Raw genomic sequence first — 21,260 nt, forward strand, 5'->3', positions numbered from 1 at the left:
GAGAGAGAGAGAGAGAGAGAGAGAGAGAGAGAGAGAGAGAGAGAGAGAGTATCTTACCTAGATCTGGTAGTCTCTCTCTCAGTGTGTTACAGTAGGTATTTAGTAGAGAGAGAGAGAGAGAGAGAGAGAGAGAGAGAGAGAGTATCTTACCTAGATCTGGTAGTCTCTCTCTCAGTGTGTTACAGTAGGTATTTAGTAGAGAGAGAGAGAGAGAGAGAGAGAGAGTATCTTACCTAGATCTGGTAGTCTCTCTCTCAGTGTGTTACAGTAGGTATTTAGTAGAGAGAGAGAGAGAGAGAGAGAGAGAGAGAGAGAGAGTATCTTACCTAGATCTGGTAGTCTCTCTCTCAGTGTGTTACAGTAGGCCCTCAGCAGTTCACAGCTCCGGTGGTTCACTCTCTCCTGTAGAGAACTGTCTCCAAACCTGAGACACACACAGGTTTGATTTACTATAATCGTGAGAGCATTGTATTGACTTACTGTGTGTGTGTGTGTGTGTGTGTGTGTGTGTGTGTGTGTGTGTGTGTGTGTGTGTGTGTGTGTGTGGTACTGTGTGTACCTCTGTGTGTGTGTATGTGTGTGTGGTAGTCTGTGTACCTCTGTTTGTGTGTGTGTGTGTGTGTGTGTGTGTGTGTGTGTGTGTGTGTGTGTGGTACTGTGTGTACCTCTGTGTGTGTGTATGTGTGTGTGGTAGTCTGTGTACCTCTGTTTGTGTGTGTGTGTGTGTGTGTGTGTGTGTACCTCTGTTTGTGTGTGTGTGTGTGTGTGTGTGTGTGTGTGTGTGTGTGTGTGTGTGTCTGTGTTGTAGTGTGTGTTCCTCTCCATGTGTGTATGTGTGTGGTAGTGTGTGTGTGTGTGTGTGTGTGTACCTCTGTTTGTGTGTGTGTGTGTGTGTGTGTGTGTGTGTGTGTGTGTGTGTGTGTGTGTGTGTGTGTGTGTGTGTGTGGTAGTACCTCTTCATGTGTGTGTAATGTATGTGTGTGGTAGTGTGTGTGGTAGTGTGTGTGTGTGTGTGTGTGTGTGTGTGTGTGTGTGTGTGTGTGTGTGTGTGTGTGTGTGTGTGGTAGTACCTCTTCATGTGTGTGTAATGTATGTGTGTGGTAGTGTGTGTGTACCTCTCTGCCAGGCTCTGCTGTTGGTTTATTCCAATGTTAAACATGACAGGATGAAGTCGTAACAAACAGCCCTCCTGTAGTTCCCTTGGCAACGAACTGAAGGTATCCGGGGGCAACGGAACCTCCACAGTCATACTGCCTCTGGTGGAGACAGAGAGGAATGCTGGTGAGTGTGTGTCTGCGTGTGTGCGCGCGCGTGTGTGCGTGTGTGTGCGTGTGTGTGTGTGTGTCTGTGCGTGTGTGTTACCTCAGTCCAGTCAGTACAGGCAGAAGGTCAGCTGGTTGGTCAGTTTTAGCCTCAGTGATTCTGAAAGTAACTGTACTGAGATCAGCCACGGCCACCTCCATATCCTCCAACATGCCCACCTCATCTCCTAGAACACATAGAAATAAAATATAATAAGAAATTAAATAAAAAGAATAAAGGTATCATGTGAACCCAGCGACCGTAAAGGAACCTGTAGGTATCAACCATGTTGCTCCAATGTTTAACAACATCTTGACAGAAAGAATGGGCAGGGCCACATTCAAAAGGTTGACCCTCGACCTCTTTAGATTAGATTAGATTAGATTATACTTTATTGTCATTATATTTGCATACAACGAGATTTGGGACTCGAACTTAAAGTGGAGTAGTGGAAGCAAATATAAAATCACACAAGTAATAAAAGAGAAACATAAAATACTATACAATAAAACAATGTTGCAATACTGTACAATATACAAAATAACAACAATATACAACATAACAATTACAGTGTTATGTTATTTGATATTGGTCTTATATATCGCAGGGGTGGGAATCACCAGTGGCCCCACAGCACGATGATACCACGATACTAGACTCACGATACTGTACTATTGTGATATTGCTATATATGCAACCCCTCCCACCCACTACACACAGACTTGGCTGATAGAAGGAGCACGTTCAGTGCTAGACTAACACTCCCGACATGTAGCACTGAACGGCACAGGAAGTCCTTCATTCCGACAGCCATCAGACTTTACAATGCATCACTGTGCCTCACTGCCTCACTGAGCACATAGTAACATTTTACACTGTATAGTTCTGTATATTTTTACTGTATATTTTATATTAGAATGTAACATAGGAAATGAATATCCCGGACCGTATTTTATTCTTAGGCTTATTTTAATTCTTATTCGTGATTTTTTGGTTTTGTCTACCTAAATGTTTACGATTTGTAGTGCCAAATTTCCCTCGGGATGAATAAAGTATTTCTATTTCTATTCTATTCTATTGCGATATACTGCGATGTACTGTAGTACCTTTTTTCAACTGACAAATTATGTCCCCAACAGAAAACCTGGTCAACCCACAGACATTGCAACATTTTATTAATCCACAATGGGATTTTGTGTGTGTGTGTGTGTGTGTGTGTGTGTGTGTGTGTGTGTGTGTGTGTGTGTGTGTGTGTGTGTGTGTTTCAGATTCAGATTCAGATATCTTTAATCTCCATTATGTTTACAAGATATTAAAAAAAAAGTGCAAAACAGAACAAAACAGTGATACAACGAGACAAGACAATAACGTGGCTAAGGACATGTTGTCAGTGCAAATAGAGTTTAAAATTCCAGTGTGTGTGTGCTTGTGTGTGTGTGTGTGTGTGCGCGCGTGTGCGTGTGTGTGTGTACATACCGTAGGTACTGAGCAGTCCCTCAAACTGGGCGAGGAGCCCCACTTGACTCAGCTGCTGCAGAAACACTGACTCCTCCATCTGACCGTGAAGCTTCAATACAAAACCAGTCACTACAGCGGAGAGCTAGAGAGAGAGAGAGAGAGAGACAGAGAGAGAGAGAAAGAGAGAGAGAGACAGAGAGAGACAGAGAGAGACAGAGAGAGATACAGCTTCAATACAAAACCAGTCACTACAGCGGAGAGCTAGAGAGAGAGAGAGAGAGACATACAGCTTCAATACAAAACCACCACTACAGCGGAGAGCTAGAGCTAGAGAGAGAGAGAGAGAGAGAGAGAGAGAGAGAGAGAGAGAGAGAGAGAGAGAGAGAGAGACAGAGAGAGGGAGAGACATACAGCTTCAACACAAAACCACCACTACAGCGGAGAGCTAGAGCTAGAGAGAGAGAGAGAGAGAGACATACAGCTTCAATACAAAACCACGCACGACAGCTGAGAGAGAGAGACAGAAACAGACAGAGAGAGACACAGAGGGCGAAAGAAAGGGCGATAACAAGATCACACACACACACACACACACACACACACACACACACACACACACACACACACACACACACACACACACACACACACACACACACACACACACACACACACACACACACACACACACACACACACACACACACACACACACACACACACACACACACACACACACACACACACACACACACACACACACACACACACACACACACACACACACACACACACACACACACACACACACACACACACAATCTCTTACCGCCTGGCTGAATACTGCATCTCTTCGCTGTCTGAGAGTGTGTGGCCCCTGAGCTATCGTAGCCGCTATCGCCCCCTGGAGGACAACAAAGGTCATGGCAGCCCTGGCCTTGATCACTGCCTCTCTGACGCACTCCTTAAAAGTCACCACTAGAGGGAGCAGCTGCTCCTGCCAGGTTACTGTGGAAACAAAATGTGTAGCATTATTATTTAGAGCAGTGTTTCTCAACTGGTGGGTCGCGGGGCCATTTTGAGTGTGTCCCGGATGCGTGAATATTAAAGGCAACCAACTTGTGTTCAGCTTTTCGTTCAGCGTTTCTCTGATTGGCCACACGGCCAATCAATCAATCCACTAGCACACGCCCTCGCGCAAAGAGAGACGCGGCAAAAGCGCTGGTCGAACCAGCGGTGTTCTGTTGTGTGACTGTACTACAGCGGTGTTATGTTGTGTGACTGTACTAAACACTTCCACCACATGACTGACATTTGACATACAGTACACCTCCTATCTATGTTGGGATTATGTTTGGTCATGACAAAACAATAAAAATCGCTACTGTTATTAAGCTGCCACCACCCACTTCAATGACAGAGCTCTCATATTTGCGAATGCATAAACTATATCTTAAATTATGGCGATGTGTCTAATATGGCTGTCGCGAAGTCATTGATAAGCGACAGCCATATTAGACACATAGCCATAATTTAAGATATAGTTTATGCATTCGCAAAATATGAGAGCTCTGTCATTGAAGGGCTTCGTTCTACAACGGAGCACGGTCGCTGCTGCTGGAGCTGGACCGAGTAGAGCCGGCGGCGGTGCACGGAAGCCGGAGACTAACCACCGCATCGCCCCGCTGACGTTAAAAACGCGAAATAACGTTACTGATGTACAGTGACACCCAGAGTTTCTAGTTACAGTAGTGACGCGTGAATCGAGATAGTCCTAACACTAGTCTGTAACAGTGTTTATTATTAAGAGTCAGATAGTCCTAACAGTGTTTATAGTCCTAACACAGTGTTTATTAGTAAGAGTCAGATAGTCAGTGTTTATTATTTCATAACTGTATGGGCTTTGTTTATACATGTACAGTGACGAGTGAATCTAACTTTGGTTGTTAAAAACGCGAAACATAATAATCAGTCAGCAGCGCTCCACTGCTACCGCAGCCCAACACAAGTGCGTTGGAACAGCAGCCCAACAGTTGGGCGCCCGCGCTGCCGCGCTTGCTCTTTGGATTTCATTTGGGACGGCTGCGCTTGCCTGCGCGGGGGGGCGGGGGGGCGCGGCGCGGCCAATCAGAGAAAAGCCGAACACAAGTTGGTTGCCTTTAATATTCACGCGTCCCGGATGTGTGTAATTTTTTATTTTTTTTTACTGCCTATCTTTGTGAAAGTGGCTTCTCAGCTCTGGTCCAGCTGAAGACAAAGCGGAGGAACAGATTGGACATTGAGCATGACCTCAGAGTTGCTTTGTCTACCATCACCCCAGACTTTGAGACTCTTGTCAGGAGCAAACAACATCCCCAGTTATCCCATTAGTTCCCTGGGATGTTAAGCTAAGAAGTCTGCTAAGAAGGATATATTATTTATTATTATTATTATTATTATTATTATTATTATTATTATTATTATTATTATTATTATTATTATTATTATTATTATTATTATTATTATTATTATTTTATTGTGTTTTTAGCCCTTAGTTGCACTTTTGTTGCAACCCCAGTTATCCCATTAGTTCCCCCAAACTTACTGTAGGTCTGTTATGTTAAGCTAAGAAGTCTGCTAAGAAGCATAATTATTTATTATTATTATTATTATTATTATTATTATTATTTTATTTCATTGGGTTTTTAGCCCTAGTTGCACTTTTGTTGCAACCCCAGTTATCCCATTAGTTCCGCCAAACTTAGGTCTGTTATGTTAAGCTAAGAAATCTGCTAAGAAGCATAATTATTTATTATTATTATTATTATTATTATTATTATTATTATTATTATTATTATTATTATTATTATTATTATTATTATTATTATTATTATTATTATTATTATTTAATTTCATTGGGTTTTTAGCCCTAGTTGCACTTTTGTTGCAACCCCAGTTATCCCATTAGTTCCCCCAAATTTAGGTCTGTTATGTTAAGCTAAGAAATCTGCTAAGAAGCATAATATTATTTATTATTATTTTATTTCATTTTTTGTTTACATAAATCATAGTGGTTCAAAATGTTGGGTCGGGACTTAATGACTAAGAAAAATGTTGGGTCCCGAGGCTAGACCAGTTGAGAACCACTGATTTAGAGGACATAGTGGTGAATTTTTTTTGTCCAATCAGCTAAATCGCTTGAAAAACATGGTTGCAACAAAGTTTGTGGAAATGGCGCAAAATACCTACATGATCACATGAACATCAAAAGTTGCTGCATGACTCTATTGTCTGTCGATTACAATGACACCAAGGTTTGCAGATCAGTTAAAAAGGCCAGAGATACAGACATGATAAGGTCTTGACAAGGTGTTTTGTCTGATAAGGTGTTCTTGGTGATAATGTGCATGTAGAACAGTGCTGTATATACCACATATATACATTTATATTTACATATATATCCATATCTTTCTGAATATACCTACATAATCCTTCTATATACCCAATTATACACCTGCATATAACCCATATGTATGATAGCATGTACAATAATGTATATATATATATATTTACTCTTACTGTATATATATATATATATATATATATATATATATATATATATATATATATATATATATATATATATATATATATATATATCCACATCTGTCTGTACATAGCTGCACATAATCCTTTTACATTTGCCACAAACAGAGGCAAACAAAAGATATAACATGGATAGGATTACACACCTACCTGATTACATACATAGAACATAGATACATAAATACAGACAAATAATATTCCCAAGTATGGTTACTATTTAGAGATATGATTTGAGCAATTCCTCTTTCAGTGATCTTTTGAAGGTGGAGATAGATTTTGACTATAGATACTATCTATATCTGTACATATCTCTTACCTACACTTACTAGCTGGCCAGTATGATTTACTACAAAATGGTCTTTATACCTGTATCATAATACTACAACTCTGTACATACATCTAATTAGCACTATTACAATACTCAGTAGTACTCATTTATATCTCGAAAGTCATGGAAAAAATAGTATACGAACAGGTCGAAAAGTACCTTGTGGAAAAAAATCTAATCTACGAATTCCAATCTGGCTTCAGAACATCCCACTCCACTGACACATGCCTTCTCTATTTAAACAACCACATCAAACAAGAGGTGGACGCGGGCAAATACTGCGGCATGGTCATGCTGGACCTACAAAAGGCCTTCGACACGGTCAATCACACCATTCTGATTGACAAGCTAAAAGCAATAGGTTTTGATAGTCTATCAGTGAGCTGGATGCAATCCTACCTGGAGGGGAGAGAACAGATGGTGGAGGTAAACGGTAATTGCAGCCTGGAACATACATGTTTCGGAACCAATGTGTAACTAGACAGTTACAATATAACATTTATATTAATTAACCCAGTTAATGCCTTAAGAGTAAGAGTCTGGTGGTCAATGTCACCTCGGATTGCTACGGAAATGTTGTGTCTTACTAATAATAACTAATTTCTTGGTCAATAGAAGTCTCTGTGATACTTTCTGAATATGATTTGGGAACATCAAATGGGCAGGTTATAATAGAAGAAAGACAGTGTAAACAATATAATTAACTCTGAATATAATAATGAGGAAAAATAAACAGGATACACAACAAGGTGAATGAGATGAGGTTATATGTAGAACATGGTACAGTTACAGTAAGTGGGGAGTGCGTCATGGTACAGTTACAGTAAGTGGGGAGTGTAAACACTAAACAGTGATCTAAACAGTTTCTGACAGCTGGGCTGTGTTGAACTTGTCACGTGAAATAACGTTATGTGAATAAACCGTGAAATAACATAACGTGTTATAATAATATAATGTTACATAATGTTACAATGTACAGTTTCTGACAGCTGGCTGTGTTGTGAAATGTGCATAACGTTATGAATAAACCGCGAAGTCACACGAAATAGCGTTATACGCGAATCTGGTAGTACATCTTCTTGATATGATAACATTACATCCGCCTTTTACCGTGTGACGAGCTAAACCAATCAGAGAGGGGCTTCGCTCAACCAATCAGAGAGGGGCTTCGCTCAAATGGGCTCAACCAATCAGAGAGGGGTCTGCAGAAATGGAGCTACGAAAAGTAGAGGCTAATCTTTCCTGTGACAAAATGGCATCCAATGTAATAAAAAAAGTCAACCAACGAACTCGATTCTTGTACCGGATCTCCTCTCTCGTAAACAAGAATACCCTGAAGACTCTGGCAGGAGCACTCATTCAAGGGTACTACGACTATGCTTGCACCTCATGGTACCAAAGCACCTCAAAGGCGCTAAAAACAAAATTACAAACATCTCTTGCAATGGGCCTGGTCTACAAGATACACTACACAACCAAGGTACCCATGTACATGTCAAAATACTTCCCAAAGGTCAGTGAATACCACGATCACAACACCAGAGGGAGCTCCACAAATCATGTTAAACACAGACGCCCTACCCAAAGCTGTAAAGGAATGTGAATCACTACCCACTTTCAAAACCACTCTCAAAGAACACCTACGGGAGACGGCAATTCGAAACTGGCCCCTGTAAATGTCCTAACCCAACCCCCTCCAATGTACAGTAAATTACCAAGTATTTACATTTACATTTAGTCATTTAGCTGACGCTTTTATCCAAAGCGACTTACAAGTTCTGTATGACAAGTCATCAGGAAGGGTACAACTCTATCAGCTGAGTAACAATGTTCATCAAAGTGTTGCGTGTTACAGTGTAGGTTAGTTTATTAGGACAAGTGCATGACAATAAGGGTAGTTTTTATTTTATTTTTTATATTATTATTTCAGATAATGGTTGAAGAAGTGCGTCTTAAGTCGACGGCGGAAGATTGGACGGGTTTCGGCAAGTATGGTTGTCAATATTCCAATGTACAGTTTTGCTTGTACAGTTGTACAGTGTCCCCCACCCACCCCTCCTACCCAACCCCCCCCCCCACCCACCCAACCCCACCTACCCAACCTCCTCCAATGTACAGTTTCTACGTCAAATGTATATACTCTCTTTTCTAGACTCTTTTTGTACCACAAACAGTACTGTATTTGCAAATCTGGTATGTCATAAATGTATAGATGCAGCAGTACTGTCTATCTGTATGTCGTGTGTGTCATATATGTTATGTTATGATGAATTGAAAATGGGGGACCCTGATGATTGTAAACAAGACGAAAGTCTTTCTCTGGTCTGCATCCCCTTAACAATTGTATGTATTGAGCTGTACTGTACCCATTCTGCAATCTGTTAATAACGTTTTCAATCAATCAATCAATCAATCAATCAATCAATCAATCAATATTATTTTAATACCCAGTTTAATCACCTGTACATTTCATTGTACAGTACTTGTGCTGTATAATGACAATACATTTGAATCTAATCTAATCTTTTGGGTGATAGATGTTTTTATAAAGCCCTACAAATAAAATATATTATTATTATTATTATTATTATTAGTATTATTATAATAAAAAAAAATGTATCCTCTTTTTCTCCGCCTGATTTTCTATGCTTTTTCCTCCCATCCCAATTTTTTGTCGTTATGCCAATTTACCCCCTCCCCTACCTGGTCGTTGTGCGCATGTTCCCCCTACTGGTCGGTACAAGGGAACCCTGAAGTCTACCACATGCTTCCTCCGACACATGTGGAGACAGCCAGCGGCTCTCTTTTCACCTGGCAGCGAGGACTCTCATTGGTGAAGTGTAACATGTGGGAGGTCACGCTGCCTTCACCACTTCCTGCCTTTCGCTGAGCAGGCGAACAACGCCAGATTACCACCCACGACTCTCCTCCCGCTAACTCAGCCAAACGAGTTAGTATGACGATCGGCCAAGCCGCAGGCAATGCTGACTCCGGGAGTCGAGACCGCAGCCTCTTGCATTGGTGACGAGCGCAATCTCCGCTACGCCACCCGACCGCCCCGTATTATTATTATTATTATTATTATTGAGTGATAATGAGTTTTGGCTTTGTTCACCACAATGGACTTGAAATGAAACAATCACGATGTGCTTTAGACTTCCGATTTAATTTGAGGATATTTATATCCAAATCAGGTGAACAGTGTAGGAACAGTTTCTACAAGTTCCTGCTTGTTCTGCCAGGTCTCTACTGCAACTGTCTTCAGTTCCTGCTTGTTCTGCCTCTACTGTCTTCAGTTCCTGCTTGTTCTGCCTCTACTGTCTTCACTTCCTGCTTGTTCTGCCTCTACTGTCTTCAGTTCCTGCTTGTTCTGCCTCTACTGTCTTCAGGTCCTGCTTGTTCTGCCTCTACTGTCTTCACTTCCTGCTTGTTCTGCCTCTACTGTCTTCAGTTCCTGCTTGTTCTGCCTCTACTGTCTTCAGGTCCTGCTTGTTCTGCCTCTACTGTCTTCACTTCCTGCTTGTTCTGCCTCTACTGTCTTCAGTTCCTGCTTGTTCTGCCTCTACTGTCTTCAGTTCCTGCTTGTTCTGCCTCTACTGTCTTCAGGTCCTGCTTGTTCTGCCTCTACTGTCTTCAGGTCCTGCTTGTTCTGTCTCTACTGTCTTCAGGTCCTGCTTGTTGCAGGACCAGAGAAAGACTTTCGTCTTGTTTACATCAGGGTCCCCCATTTTCAATTCATCATAACATATATATGACATACAGATAGACAGTACTGCTACATGTGAATTTGTACTCGATATAGTTTTTTCCAGTTCATGAACCTTGGTTGAAGGACGAAGTTGCGACAGACATTTTGTTTCTCGTGGATAGATGGTTTTTCATAACATTGTCTCGTGTTGCAGGTCCTTGATCCACAGTATGGCATGTATGTGTGGAGTCAGTATGATGGTCGGCCCAAGCCGGAGGCAACGCTGACAGCCGGTCTCACGCGTTGGTGACGAGCGCTTAGACCGCTGCGCCACCCAGCCGCCTATATTTATCTATTATTAAAGAGATTTGCACTACATTCATACCTCATTTGCACCATACCCTAAGTTTTGTACCTCTGCATTGTACCTCACTGTTACTCATTTGACTCTGTATTGTATATATGTATATTGACTTTACTTACTTTTTACTTACTTTCTTTTTACTGTATGTAGCACACTCTCAGGGGCTCATACAGAAACAAGCATTTCATCATAAAGTATTCTGTATTTTGTTGTGACTAATAATAAACAAACTTGAACTTGAAGCAACTATTTGGTTGCTTTTGCAGTATGCTTCGGGTCATATACTCTTATATATTATAAAGCTATAGTTTATTAGCAACAACGTACTGTACATTACGTACCTTGTATTGTATTTGCTGTATAATGACAATACATTTTAATCTAATCTAATTTTGATCAGTCACAAATCGCTACCTGTTGAACACGGGGGTCAGCACAGCACAGATGCTGAGCCTCTCGCTTCCGGTATAAGGAGCTGTTGAATCAGTTTTGCACACTGGCCCTTCGCCTTATAAGAAGCTGGTGGGGTGTGTCTGTATGCAAATTCAGGTGTTCAGAGAACGCGCTTCCAGTTTTAAGAACGAGTGATGTACTTCATTCAAGGAGTTCGCAGTTGTGATCATTTTGGCCACTTAACCCTTTCACTGCGACAATACAGAAGGTTAACCCTTCCACTGCCACACAACAACGGATTATAACCCTTTCACTACCACACGACAAAGGGTTAACCCAGGGGTCAGCAACCTTTACTATCAAAAGAGCCACTTTTCCCCCGTCCCACAAAATAAAATGCTCAGGGAGCCGCACAACCTATTTACCCTTAAAATGAAGATAACGGTGTATAACGTTTTATATATCCCCAAGCATACCCCACATTTAGCATAAAACGCCTGACAATTGCATACCCAAAGTAATTTGCGATTTATTATACTTTATACTTATAGCACACAGTTTGTTGCATTAATGGGATTATAAAGCAACAAAAAGAAAATTTTTGACTTTTTAATTGCTGTTTTTACCTGTTTTTACCAAAGGAAAACCTCAAACTCTTATGAAGAGGAGAAAAAATACTGGCTGTGTAGACCTATTTATTAATAAAACACAGAAGAGGAGACAAAACACTTTGAAATAAAACCCTGAACTATTCAGGTATATTTGAGTCCTTCCCTTATTTGTGGAACATTTATAAAATAGAAAGTAGTCCACTTTGAAAAAAGAATACCATGTGTAGACCTACTTTGAAATAAAACACAGAAAAGGAGAAAAAACACTGGCATCTGTAGACCTACTTTGAAATAAAACCCTGAACTATGCAGCTCTATTAGAGTCCTTCCCTTATTTGTGGAAAATCTATAAAATAAAAAGTAAATTTTTCATTGTTTGCAAATTTCGCACCACATATCAGGCATACAGGTAAGCCTTTGTTGACTAAATATCTTAGTTGATGAAATATTTTTTCATTTCAGTGTCACAGTATGACATCGATCTCCAAAATGAGAAAAAAAATAAAAAATAAAAGTAAAAAGAAAAAACTATTTTTATTTTTTTGGGCCAGGGAGCCGCAGCTGATTGGCTAAAGAGCCGCATGCAGCCTCGAGGCCGCAGGTTGCCGACCCCTGGGTTAACCCTTTCACTACCACACTACCACGGTTAACCGTCTGTAGTGTGATAGTAAAGGGTTAACCTTCTGAGCACCTCTCCACCCGTTGATGAATCCGGCGAGGACTGTGGGAACTGCAGACTCACAGCAGCAGAGATGTTGATTGACCAATTACAGAGTGTGACAGACAGACAGACAGACAGACAGACAGACAGACAGACAGACAGACAGACAGACAGACAGACAGACAGACAGACAGACAGACAGATAGACAGATAGATAGATAGATAGATAGATAGATAGATAGATAGATAGATAGATAGATAGATAGATAGATAGATAGATAGATAGATAGATAGATAGATAGATAGATAGATAGATAGATAGATAGATAGATAGATAGATAGATAGATAGATAGATAGATAGATAGAGATCTGCAGAGGAGAGAAGCATCATGAAGCTCAGTCTCACCAGTGTTGTGTGAATTTGTGTCCACCGCTGTTTCCTGTTCCGTTGATGTCACTTCCTGCGAAGAGGTTTCTCTTTTCTGTAGCCGGTCGACCATGGCAGTAACGCAGTTGAGGCTCGTGGCAACGTTAGCCCACACCCTGTCCTACACACACACACACACACAGGCGGGCAGACGTAAAGATAACCATGAATATGAAATGTACAAATTGTCATGAAAGAATCACACACGCACACAGAGACAGACACACACATCACCATCATTATATTGCCTTATCTTAACCTCACTTTAAATATGAACATAAACCTTTTCTTCTGTCCTCACAAGTGACAAATTCTCCTGGGTTTCTGTTCTTGTGAGGACATTTTGACCCCACAAGATAGTAGAATCTCTCTCTCTCTCTCCCTCCCTCTTCCCTACCTCTCCTCTCTCTCCCCCTCCCACCTCTACACTCTCTCTCTCTCTCTCTCTCTCTCTCTCTCTCTCTCTCTCTCTCTCTCTCTCTCTCTCTCTCTCTCTCTCTCTCTCTCTCTCTCTCTCTCTCTCTCTCTCTCTCTCTCTCTCTCAGCTGTAGTGAGTGGTTTTGTATTGAAGCTGTATGTGTCTCTCTCACACACACACTGACAAACAGACAAACAGACAGACTCTCACACACACACACACACACACACACACACACACACACACACACACACACACACACACACACACACACACACACACACACACACACACACACACACACACACACACACACTGACAAGCAGACAGACTCTCACACACACACACACACTGACAAGCAGACACTCTCACACACACAGACTCTCTCACACACAGACACACACACACACACACACACGCCAACTTACCCACTCTTCTTCATCGTACTCAGCATCATGACGAATGGCCTCCGGTTGCCGTAGAGACGGCTGTCCCTCCGGATTGGCCAGCGAGTGGTCATGGAGTGTCCCATTGCCTGTGGTAACATGGCCGTGGCTATTGCTGTTGCAGTGGGCGGGACATAGCTTGTGGATAGCCAACAGGGCGCTTCTTACAAGTTCATCTTTGAGCGTGTGCACAAACTGCTCTGTCTGAGGTGGAGGGATGAAGGATACGCCATTATCAAACCATCATCATCATCATCATCATCATCACCATAATCATCATCATCATCATCATCATCATCATCATCATCATCTCACCCTGTGTGTAAGTGAGTTGAGGGCGTGCTGTAGGGAGCTGACATCCAGACAGACGCCCAGTAGTTCCTCACATAACCCAGAGATCTGAGGCTGGAGCTGGGCCACACTGCACAGCAGCTCCCTGGCTCTGGACACCTCCTCTGGAGAGTAGGAGATAGAACTAGAGGGGGGGGGGGGGGGGGGGAGAGAGAGAGAGGGGGGGGGGGAGAGAGAGAGAGAGAGAGAGAGAGAGAGAGAGAGTGTAGAGGTGGGAGGGGGAGAGAGAGGAGAGGTAGGGAAGAGGGAGGGAGAGGAGAGGGGAGAGGGAGGTGTGAGGTAGGGAGGGTGGGAGAGAGAGAGAGAGACAGAGACAGAGAGGCGATAGGAAGGGGGGAGAGAGAGGAGAGGGAGGTGAGAGGTAGGGGGAGGGAGGGAGAGAGAAAGAGAGGAGATGAAAGGAAGGGGAGAGAGAGAGGGACGGTGAGAGACAGAGCGACAGAATGAGAGGAATCATCTATAAATCATAGACGGTTGAATAGTTAGATAAATGATAAAAACAAGATGAATATATAATATATTGATGTTATAACTTTAAAAGAGAATAGTCCTGCACACTATCTTCCCTTACATTACATTTTAATATAAACACAATGTTTCAGTCAAACCACCTTCATCAGGTATCTGAATAAACAATGGAGGTGACCCGTATACAGTATATCAGCGACCAGGACAACAAGGACCAATCATGGAGCCAGTTTACACAATAGAGCCAATCAACACACAGGAGTGGGGAGGTCCATCGAGGTGATAGGGTAAAGGTAAGCCAATCAACACACAGGAGGTGGGAGGTCCATCCAGGTGATAGGGTACAAATGTATCATCATAGAATAGAATAGAAATACTTTTATTATCCCGTGGGAAATTTGACACTGCAAATCGCTCAACATTTAAACATTTAGACAGAACAGGTCACGAATTAGAATGATAAAACGAATCATAAAAATATATGAAAAAAAAAAAAAAAAAAAAAACGAATCAAATCAAGTTGCCTAGGATAAGAGTAGAGTAAAATAGAATAAAAATGGAATAAAATATACAATAAATAAATACAGTAAAAATATACTGAGGTCTACAGTAGGTGTAATATTGCACAGTGCTGTTTCAAACTAAGTCCAGGAAGATGGTAACTGTCACTCTGTGCTCAGTGATGCAGTGAGGCACAGTGATGCATTGTAAAGTCTGATGGCTGTCGGAATGAAGGACTTCCTGTGCCGTTCAGTGCTGCATTTAGGTAGTGTGAGCCTAGCACTGAACATGCTCCTCCTGTCAGCCAAGTCTGTGTATAGTGGGTGGGAGGGGTTTTCCCTGATGGCCTGGAGCTTAGCAAGGCTCCTCCTCTCCGCCACCCTCGCTAGAGAGTCCAGCTCCACCCCAACCACGCTACTGGCCTTCCTGACCAGCTTATCCAGCCTGTTTGTGTCCCCCTGCTCTCAGTCCGCTGCCCCAGCAGGTCACAGCGTTCAACAGAAAATATATTTTCTGTATATGATGCAAGAAATCCAATAAGGTATATTAGAGAATAATACATTTAAATGCAATGTAAGTGAAGAACATTAACTGTTCCTCTCCTACACACCTGCCCAGAACTTTTTTTTACAATGTATGTAGGGTCCCAACATTTCAGGAATATTCAAAGGTGGAAACTTGAGAATGAACAGGAATATGTGGGAATCAACAGGAATAAAATGGAAATATATGGGTTATTTGCACAGGCTGCATTTACCCCGTCATATATGCAGATGGGAACATAAACCTTTTACCAGATCATAAGCAGACATAATTGCAAACCCTTCTTCTAGAAATGTAAAAATAAATCAACAATTTAGTTATCCGAGTTATCAGTTAATAATAATAATAATAACTTTATTTGTATAGCACTTTTCATACAGAGGTTGCAGTTCAAAGTGCTTCACAACAGTAAAAAATACAGGCATAAGCGAGCATAAAAAGATAGACAGGTAGAATCACAGTGTTTCACATTAGGATCTAGCATCCCAATAGGCTCTCCGCTTACAGTTTTCAGTAACACAAATAGTAAAAATAGTTTAAAATGATTCAGTTTAAAAATAGTAAAATAAAAAATAAAATAAAATAAAATAAAAATTATAAAATAGAACGGACATAAAAAATACAGGCATGAGCGAGCATAGCAAGATATGGCAATTGACAACAATGCATAAAGTTTACAGACAATCCATGCTGATTGATCTGCCATAAGCAAGTGAAAGTTTACAGACAATCCATGCTGATTGATCTGCCATAAGCAAGTGAAGATTACAGTCTGTTCTAACAAACCAAACTGCCATGTATTAAAGTTTACAGACAATCCATGCTGATTGATCTGCCATAAGCATAAGATTACAGTCTGTTCTAACAAACCAAACTGCCATGTATTAAAGTTTACAGACAATCCATGCTGATTGATCTGCCATAAGCATAGTGTTTCTACTAACAGCCAGGACACAGTTAACCTGGTTCTACTACAGCCAGGACACAGTTAACCTGGTTCTACAACAGCCAGGACACAGTTAACCTGGTTCTACTACAGCCAGGACACAGTTAACCTGGTTCTACAATGCTACAGCCAGGACACAGTTAACCTGGTTCACATTAGGATCTAGCATCCTAATAGGCTCTCTATTCAGTAATTAAAAAGTGCTACTACAGCCAGGACACAGTTAACCTGGTTCTACAATGCTACAGCCAGGACACAGTTAACCTGGTTCTACAATGCTACAGCCAGGACACAGTTAACCTGGTTCTACTACAGCCAGGACACAGTTAACCTGGTTCTACTACAATGCTACAGCAATGCTACAGCCAGGACACAGTTAACCTGGTTCTACAATGCTACTACAGCCAGGACACAGTTAACCTGGTTCTACTACTACAGCCAGGCTTAGGGTTAGGGTTAGGGTTAGGGTTAGTTGATGTTTAATGACGTGTTGCATTGTATTATGTCTTGTATTGGAGGTGCCCTACACATGTGATGGGAGAATGCACTGTGTACACGCAGAGGGTTGTATATTTCTGCAGAATTCCCATTAGATGGGAATAAATGGTAAATAATTTTTTTGTTTTAAGATGGGAAGCTGCAATGTCTGTCTAAAGAGTTCACTCTGCCGCCGTCTTGATAACGGGGACTAACAAGACCAGAACTGTATCCAAGAATCGCTCATTCATAGTTTCTCTTTCATATTTGAAGTCACTGGTAAGTTACTTACAACACAGAATGTTAAGTCAACAGTTTGTTGGTCAAAAAGGAAAATTTTCGGGGGGGGGGCCAGAGTGGCGCACCACGTAACGCGTCCGTCCTGGGACTCCCGGACCCGGCGACCTTTGCCGAATGTCCTCCCCCCATATCTCCTCCTATCCTTCCTCTCTGCCGGGTCTGTCCAATAAAGCAATAAAATGCCAAAAAAAAAATTATTACAAATTTTACGCATGCACCATGTGGTGGAATCTCTCCTGTTACTTTGAGCAGATAGAGGACTCGACGAAGGCCAAAAGTACAGAAATGTAAAGGTTTATTTCGGTACTCAGAGCAGTCAGACATTCTCAAATTCATTATTGATGTAATTTACAGTATATGAGTAAAAAGAAAAAAAAAATGGTTGGTTTGAAATATAAGTGTAGACTTAATTCATGGCATCTTCAACATCATTTTCATTTCATTCACTTCACTTTGGCCAGAGACAGTGAATGTATCCTAATTACACACGGACGCACACAGACACGCACGCACACACGCACGCACGCACACTTGTGGTGTACGTGTGATGTACGTGGGCTGAAGGTTTCAGCCTGATATTAGTGCAAGATTAACAGAAGTACATACAAACTATTTTGAGCTTTTGCATGAGACGTTTAGGAAACACAAGTTACCATTTTCACTTCAGCCATGCAGTAGCTTCTACCAGCCTGTAGCTTCTACCAGCCTGTAGCTTCTACCAGTCATGTAGCTTCTACCAGCCATGTAGCTTCTACCAGTCATGTAGCTTCTACCAGCCATGTAGCTTCTACCAGCCTGTAGCTTCTACCAGTCATGTAGCTTCTACCAGCCATGTAGCTTCTACCAGTCATGTAGCTTCTACCAGTCATGTAGCTTCTACCAGCCATGTAGCCGCCATGTAGCTTCTACCAGCCTGTAGCTTCTACCAGTCATGTAGCTTCTACCAGCCATGTAGCTTCTACCAGTCATGTAGCTTCTACCAGTCATGTAGCTTCTACCAGCCATGTAGCCGCCATGTAGCTTCTACCAGTCATGTAGCTTCTACCAGCCATGTAGCTTCTACCAGCCTGTAGCTTCTACCAGCCTGTAGCTTCTACCAGCCTGTAGCTTCTACCAGTCATGTAGCTTCTACTAGTCATGTAGCTTCTACCAGTCATGTAGCTTCTACCAGCCATGTAGCTTCTACCAGCCATGTATCCGCCATGTAGCTTCTACCAGTCATGTAGCTTCTACCAGTCTGTAGCTTCTACCAGTCATGTAGCTTCTACCAGTCATGTAGCTTCTACCAGCCTGTAGCTTCTACCAGCCATGTAGCTTCTACCAGCCTGTAGCTTCTACCAGCCATGTAGCTTCTACCAGTCATGTAGCTTCTACCAGCCATGTAGCCGCCATGTAGCTTCTACCAGCCTGTAGCTTCTACCAGTCATGTAGCTTCTACCAGTCATGTAGCTTCTACCAGCCTGTAGCTTCTACCAGCCATGTAGCTTCTACCAGTCATGTAGCTTCTACCAGTCATGTAGCTTCTACCAGCCTGTAGCTTCTACCAGCCATGTAGCTTCTACCAGTCATGTAGCTTCTACCAGCCATGTAGCTTCTACCAGCCTGTAGCTTCTACCAGCCTGTAGCTTCTACCAGCCACTGGCAGAGGTCGTTCATTTTAGACATCTTTAAAACTCACATTTAACCTCAAGATGCAGTAAATTATAATTGTACTATACATGAAATCACACTATTCTCTCAGAATTATGTTTAGTAAGTAGTTTTGGTGTTGACACATTTTTATTTTGTTTAAAACTACCAAAGTGAACTGTCTGCTCATTATATAAACTGTCTCTGGTTAAAACTACCACAGTGAACTGTCTGCTCATTATATAAACTGTCTCTGGTTAAACTACCACAGTGATCTGTCTCACTATATAGACTGTCTCTGGTTAAACTACCACAGTACTGTCTCATTATATAGACTGTCTCTGGTTAAAACTACCACAGTGATCTGTCTCACTATATAGACTGTCTCTGGTTAAACTACCACAGTGATCTGTCTCACTATATAGACTGTCTCTGGTTAAACTACCACAGTGATCTGTCTCATTATATAGACTGTCTCTGGTTAAACTACCACAGTGATCTGTCTCATTATATAGACTGTCTCTGGTTAAACTACCACAGTCATGTCTCATTATATAGACTGTCTCTGGTTAAACTACCACAGTGATCTGTCTCATTATATAGACTGTCTCTGGATGCTGGCAGTTACCTGTACATGTGATGGAGGAGTGCTCCATCACAGAGAGAGAGAGAGAGAGAGAGAGAGAGAGAGAGAGAGAGAGAGAGAGAGAGAGAGAGAGAGAGAGAGAGAGAGAGAGAGAGAGAGAGAGAGAGAGAGAGAGAGAGAGAGAGAGAGATTAATGGAGGGTACAAGAGAGGGATGGCTGGATGGATGGAGGGGTAAGGGATACATGAAGAGAGAGACGGATGGATGGATGGATGGATGAACAGACAAGACAGGTGGGTGTATTTATCTATGGATATAAACCCTGTTCTACATCCTGGTTTCTTAACCCTTTCACTACCACACTACAGAAGGTTAACCTTTCACTACCACACTACAGAAGGTTAACCTTTCACAACCACACTACAGAAGGTTAACCTTTCACTACCACACTACAGAAGGTTAACCTTTCACTACCACTCTACAGAAGGTTAACCTTTCACTACCACACTACAGAAGGTTAACCTTTCACTACCACACTACAGAAGGTTAACCTTTCACAACCACACTACAGAAAGGGTTAACTTTCTGTATTGTCACAATGAAAGGGTTAACCCTTTAGTAGTGTGGTAGTGAAAGGGTTCAACTATAATGTAGGTTGGGAGCCAAGATGGGTCTTTGTCAAGTGTTACACCCCTAGTCACATGACAACAGACACACATGCGCGCGCGGCCGCGCGCACACACACACACATACACACACACACCTGTTCCTGAGGTTGTTGTTGTGTTTGTTGGTGAGTCTTTGTAGTCCTCCATGTTTAAAACCCTGAACGTGGTCAGCTGGAGCGCCGACCGTCACCACGTCATACCACACACCTAGAGATAAGATGAGATACATCTTAACTCTTTCACTGCCACACGACAGAAGGTTAACCCTTTCACTGTGATAATACAGAAGGTTAGCCCTTTACTATCACACAACCGACGGCGATGCTCCATCATTAGCATAATTAGCTCCGCATTTGCGGAGCTAAAGATGCTAATGATGGAGCATCGCCGTCGGTTGTGTGATAGTAAAGGGCTAACCTTCTGTCGTGTGGCCGTGAAAGGGTTTCATTCATTTCATTTTCATTTAGTCATTTAGCTGACGCTTTTATCCAAAGTGACTTACAGGTTCTGTACGACAAGCCATCAGGAAGAGCACAACTCTATCAGCTGAGCAACAATGTTCATCAAAGTGTTGAGTGCTACAGTGTAGGTTAGTTTATTAGGACAAGTGCATGACAGTACGGTTAGTTAGGGTTAGATTTCTTTTCTTTTTTTTTTCTTTTTTTAATTCAGATAATGGTTGAAGAAGTGCGCCTTTAGTCAACGGCGAAAGATTGGACGTGATTCGGCTGTCCTAACTGGGGTGGGTAGTTCATTCCACCATTGTGGGGCAAGGACTGAGAATAGGCGACTTCTCTTTGATGACCCTCCCGGAGCTTGGATAGGAGTAGGTCTGAGGCGGCCAGAAGATGCAGAGCGTAGGGGTCTTGAGGGTGTGTAGTTAGAGACCATTGACCGGAGGTAGGCGGGAGCGGTTCCCTTTGCCGCACGGTATGCTAGGTCGAGGGCTTTGAAGCGGATTCGTGCAGCAATGGGGAGCCAGTGCAGGTCCCTAAGAAGTGGGGTGACATGGGCCGACTTCGGTAGGTTTGAGATCAGGCGGGCCGCTGCGTTCTGAATGAGTTGAAGAGGCTTAGTGGCAGTGGCCGGGAGGCCAGCGAGCAGTGCAT

General features: G+C 42.2%; 1 protein-coding gene across 1 annotated transcript in view; it reads right to left on the reverse strand.

Annotated features, from left to right (window-relative positions):
* Nucleotides 1–21,260, reverse strand: part of LOC311238506 (type II inositol 3,4-bisphosphate 4-phosphatase-like) — a gene marked incomplete at its 3' end in the record, with an annotated part of 34,537 nt that overhangs the window by 2,151 nt on the left and 11,126 nt on the right. The window contains exons 7-15 of the mRNA XM_084326597.1: nucleotides 20,247–20,358; nucleotides 13,998–14,157; nucleotides 13,665–13,886; nucleotides 12,798–12,939; nucleotides 3,590–3,768; nucleotides 2,779–2,902; nucleotides 1,363–1,489; nucleotides 1,116–1,256; nucleotides 327–424 (exon numbers count right to left, since the gene is read on the reverse strand). Coding sequence (XP_084182723.1) covers nucleotides 327–424; nucleotides 1,116–1,256; nucleotides 1,363–1,489; nucleotides 2,779–2,902; nucleotides 3,590–3,768; nucleotides 12,798–12,939; nucleotides 13,665–13,886; nucleotides 13,998–14,157; nucleotides 20,247–20,358 — 1,305 coding nt within the window. The remainder of the gene's footprint in view (nucleotides 1–326; nucleotides 425–1,115; nucleotides 1,257–1,362; nucleotides 1,490–2,778; nucleotides 2,903–3,589; nucleotides 3,769–12,797; nucleotides 12,940–13,664; nucleotides 13,887–13,997; nucleotides 14,158–20,246; nucleotides 20,359–21,260) is intronic.

Source organism: Notolepis coatsorum (assembly GCF_963971535.1).
Source record: "Notolepis coatsorum genome assembly, chromosome: 1".
In the NCBI taxonomy this organism is placed as follows: domain Eukaryota; kingdom Metazoa; phylum Chordata; class Actinopteri; order Aulopiformes; family Paralepididae; genus Notolepis; species Notolepis coatsorum.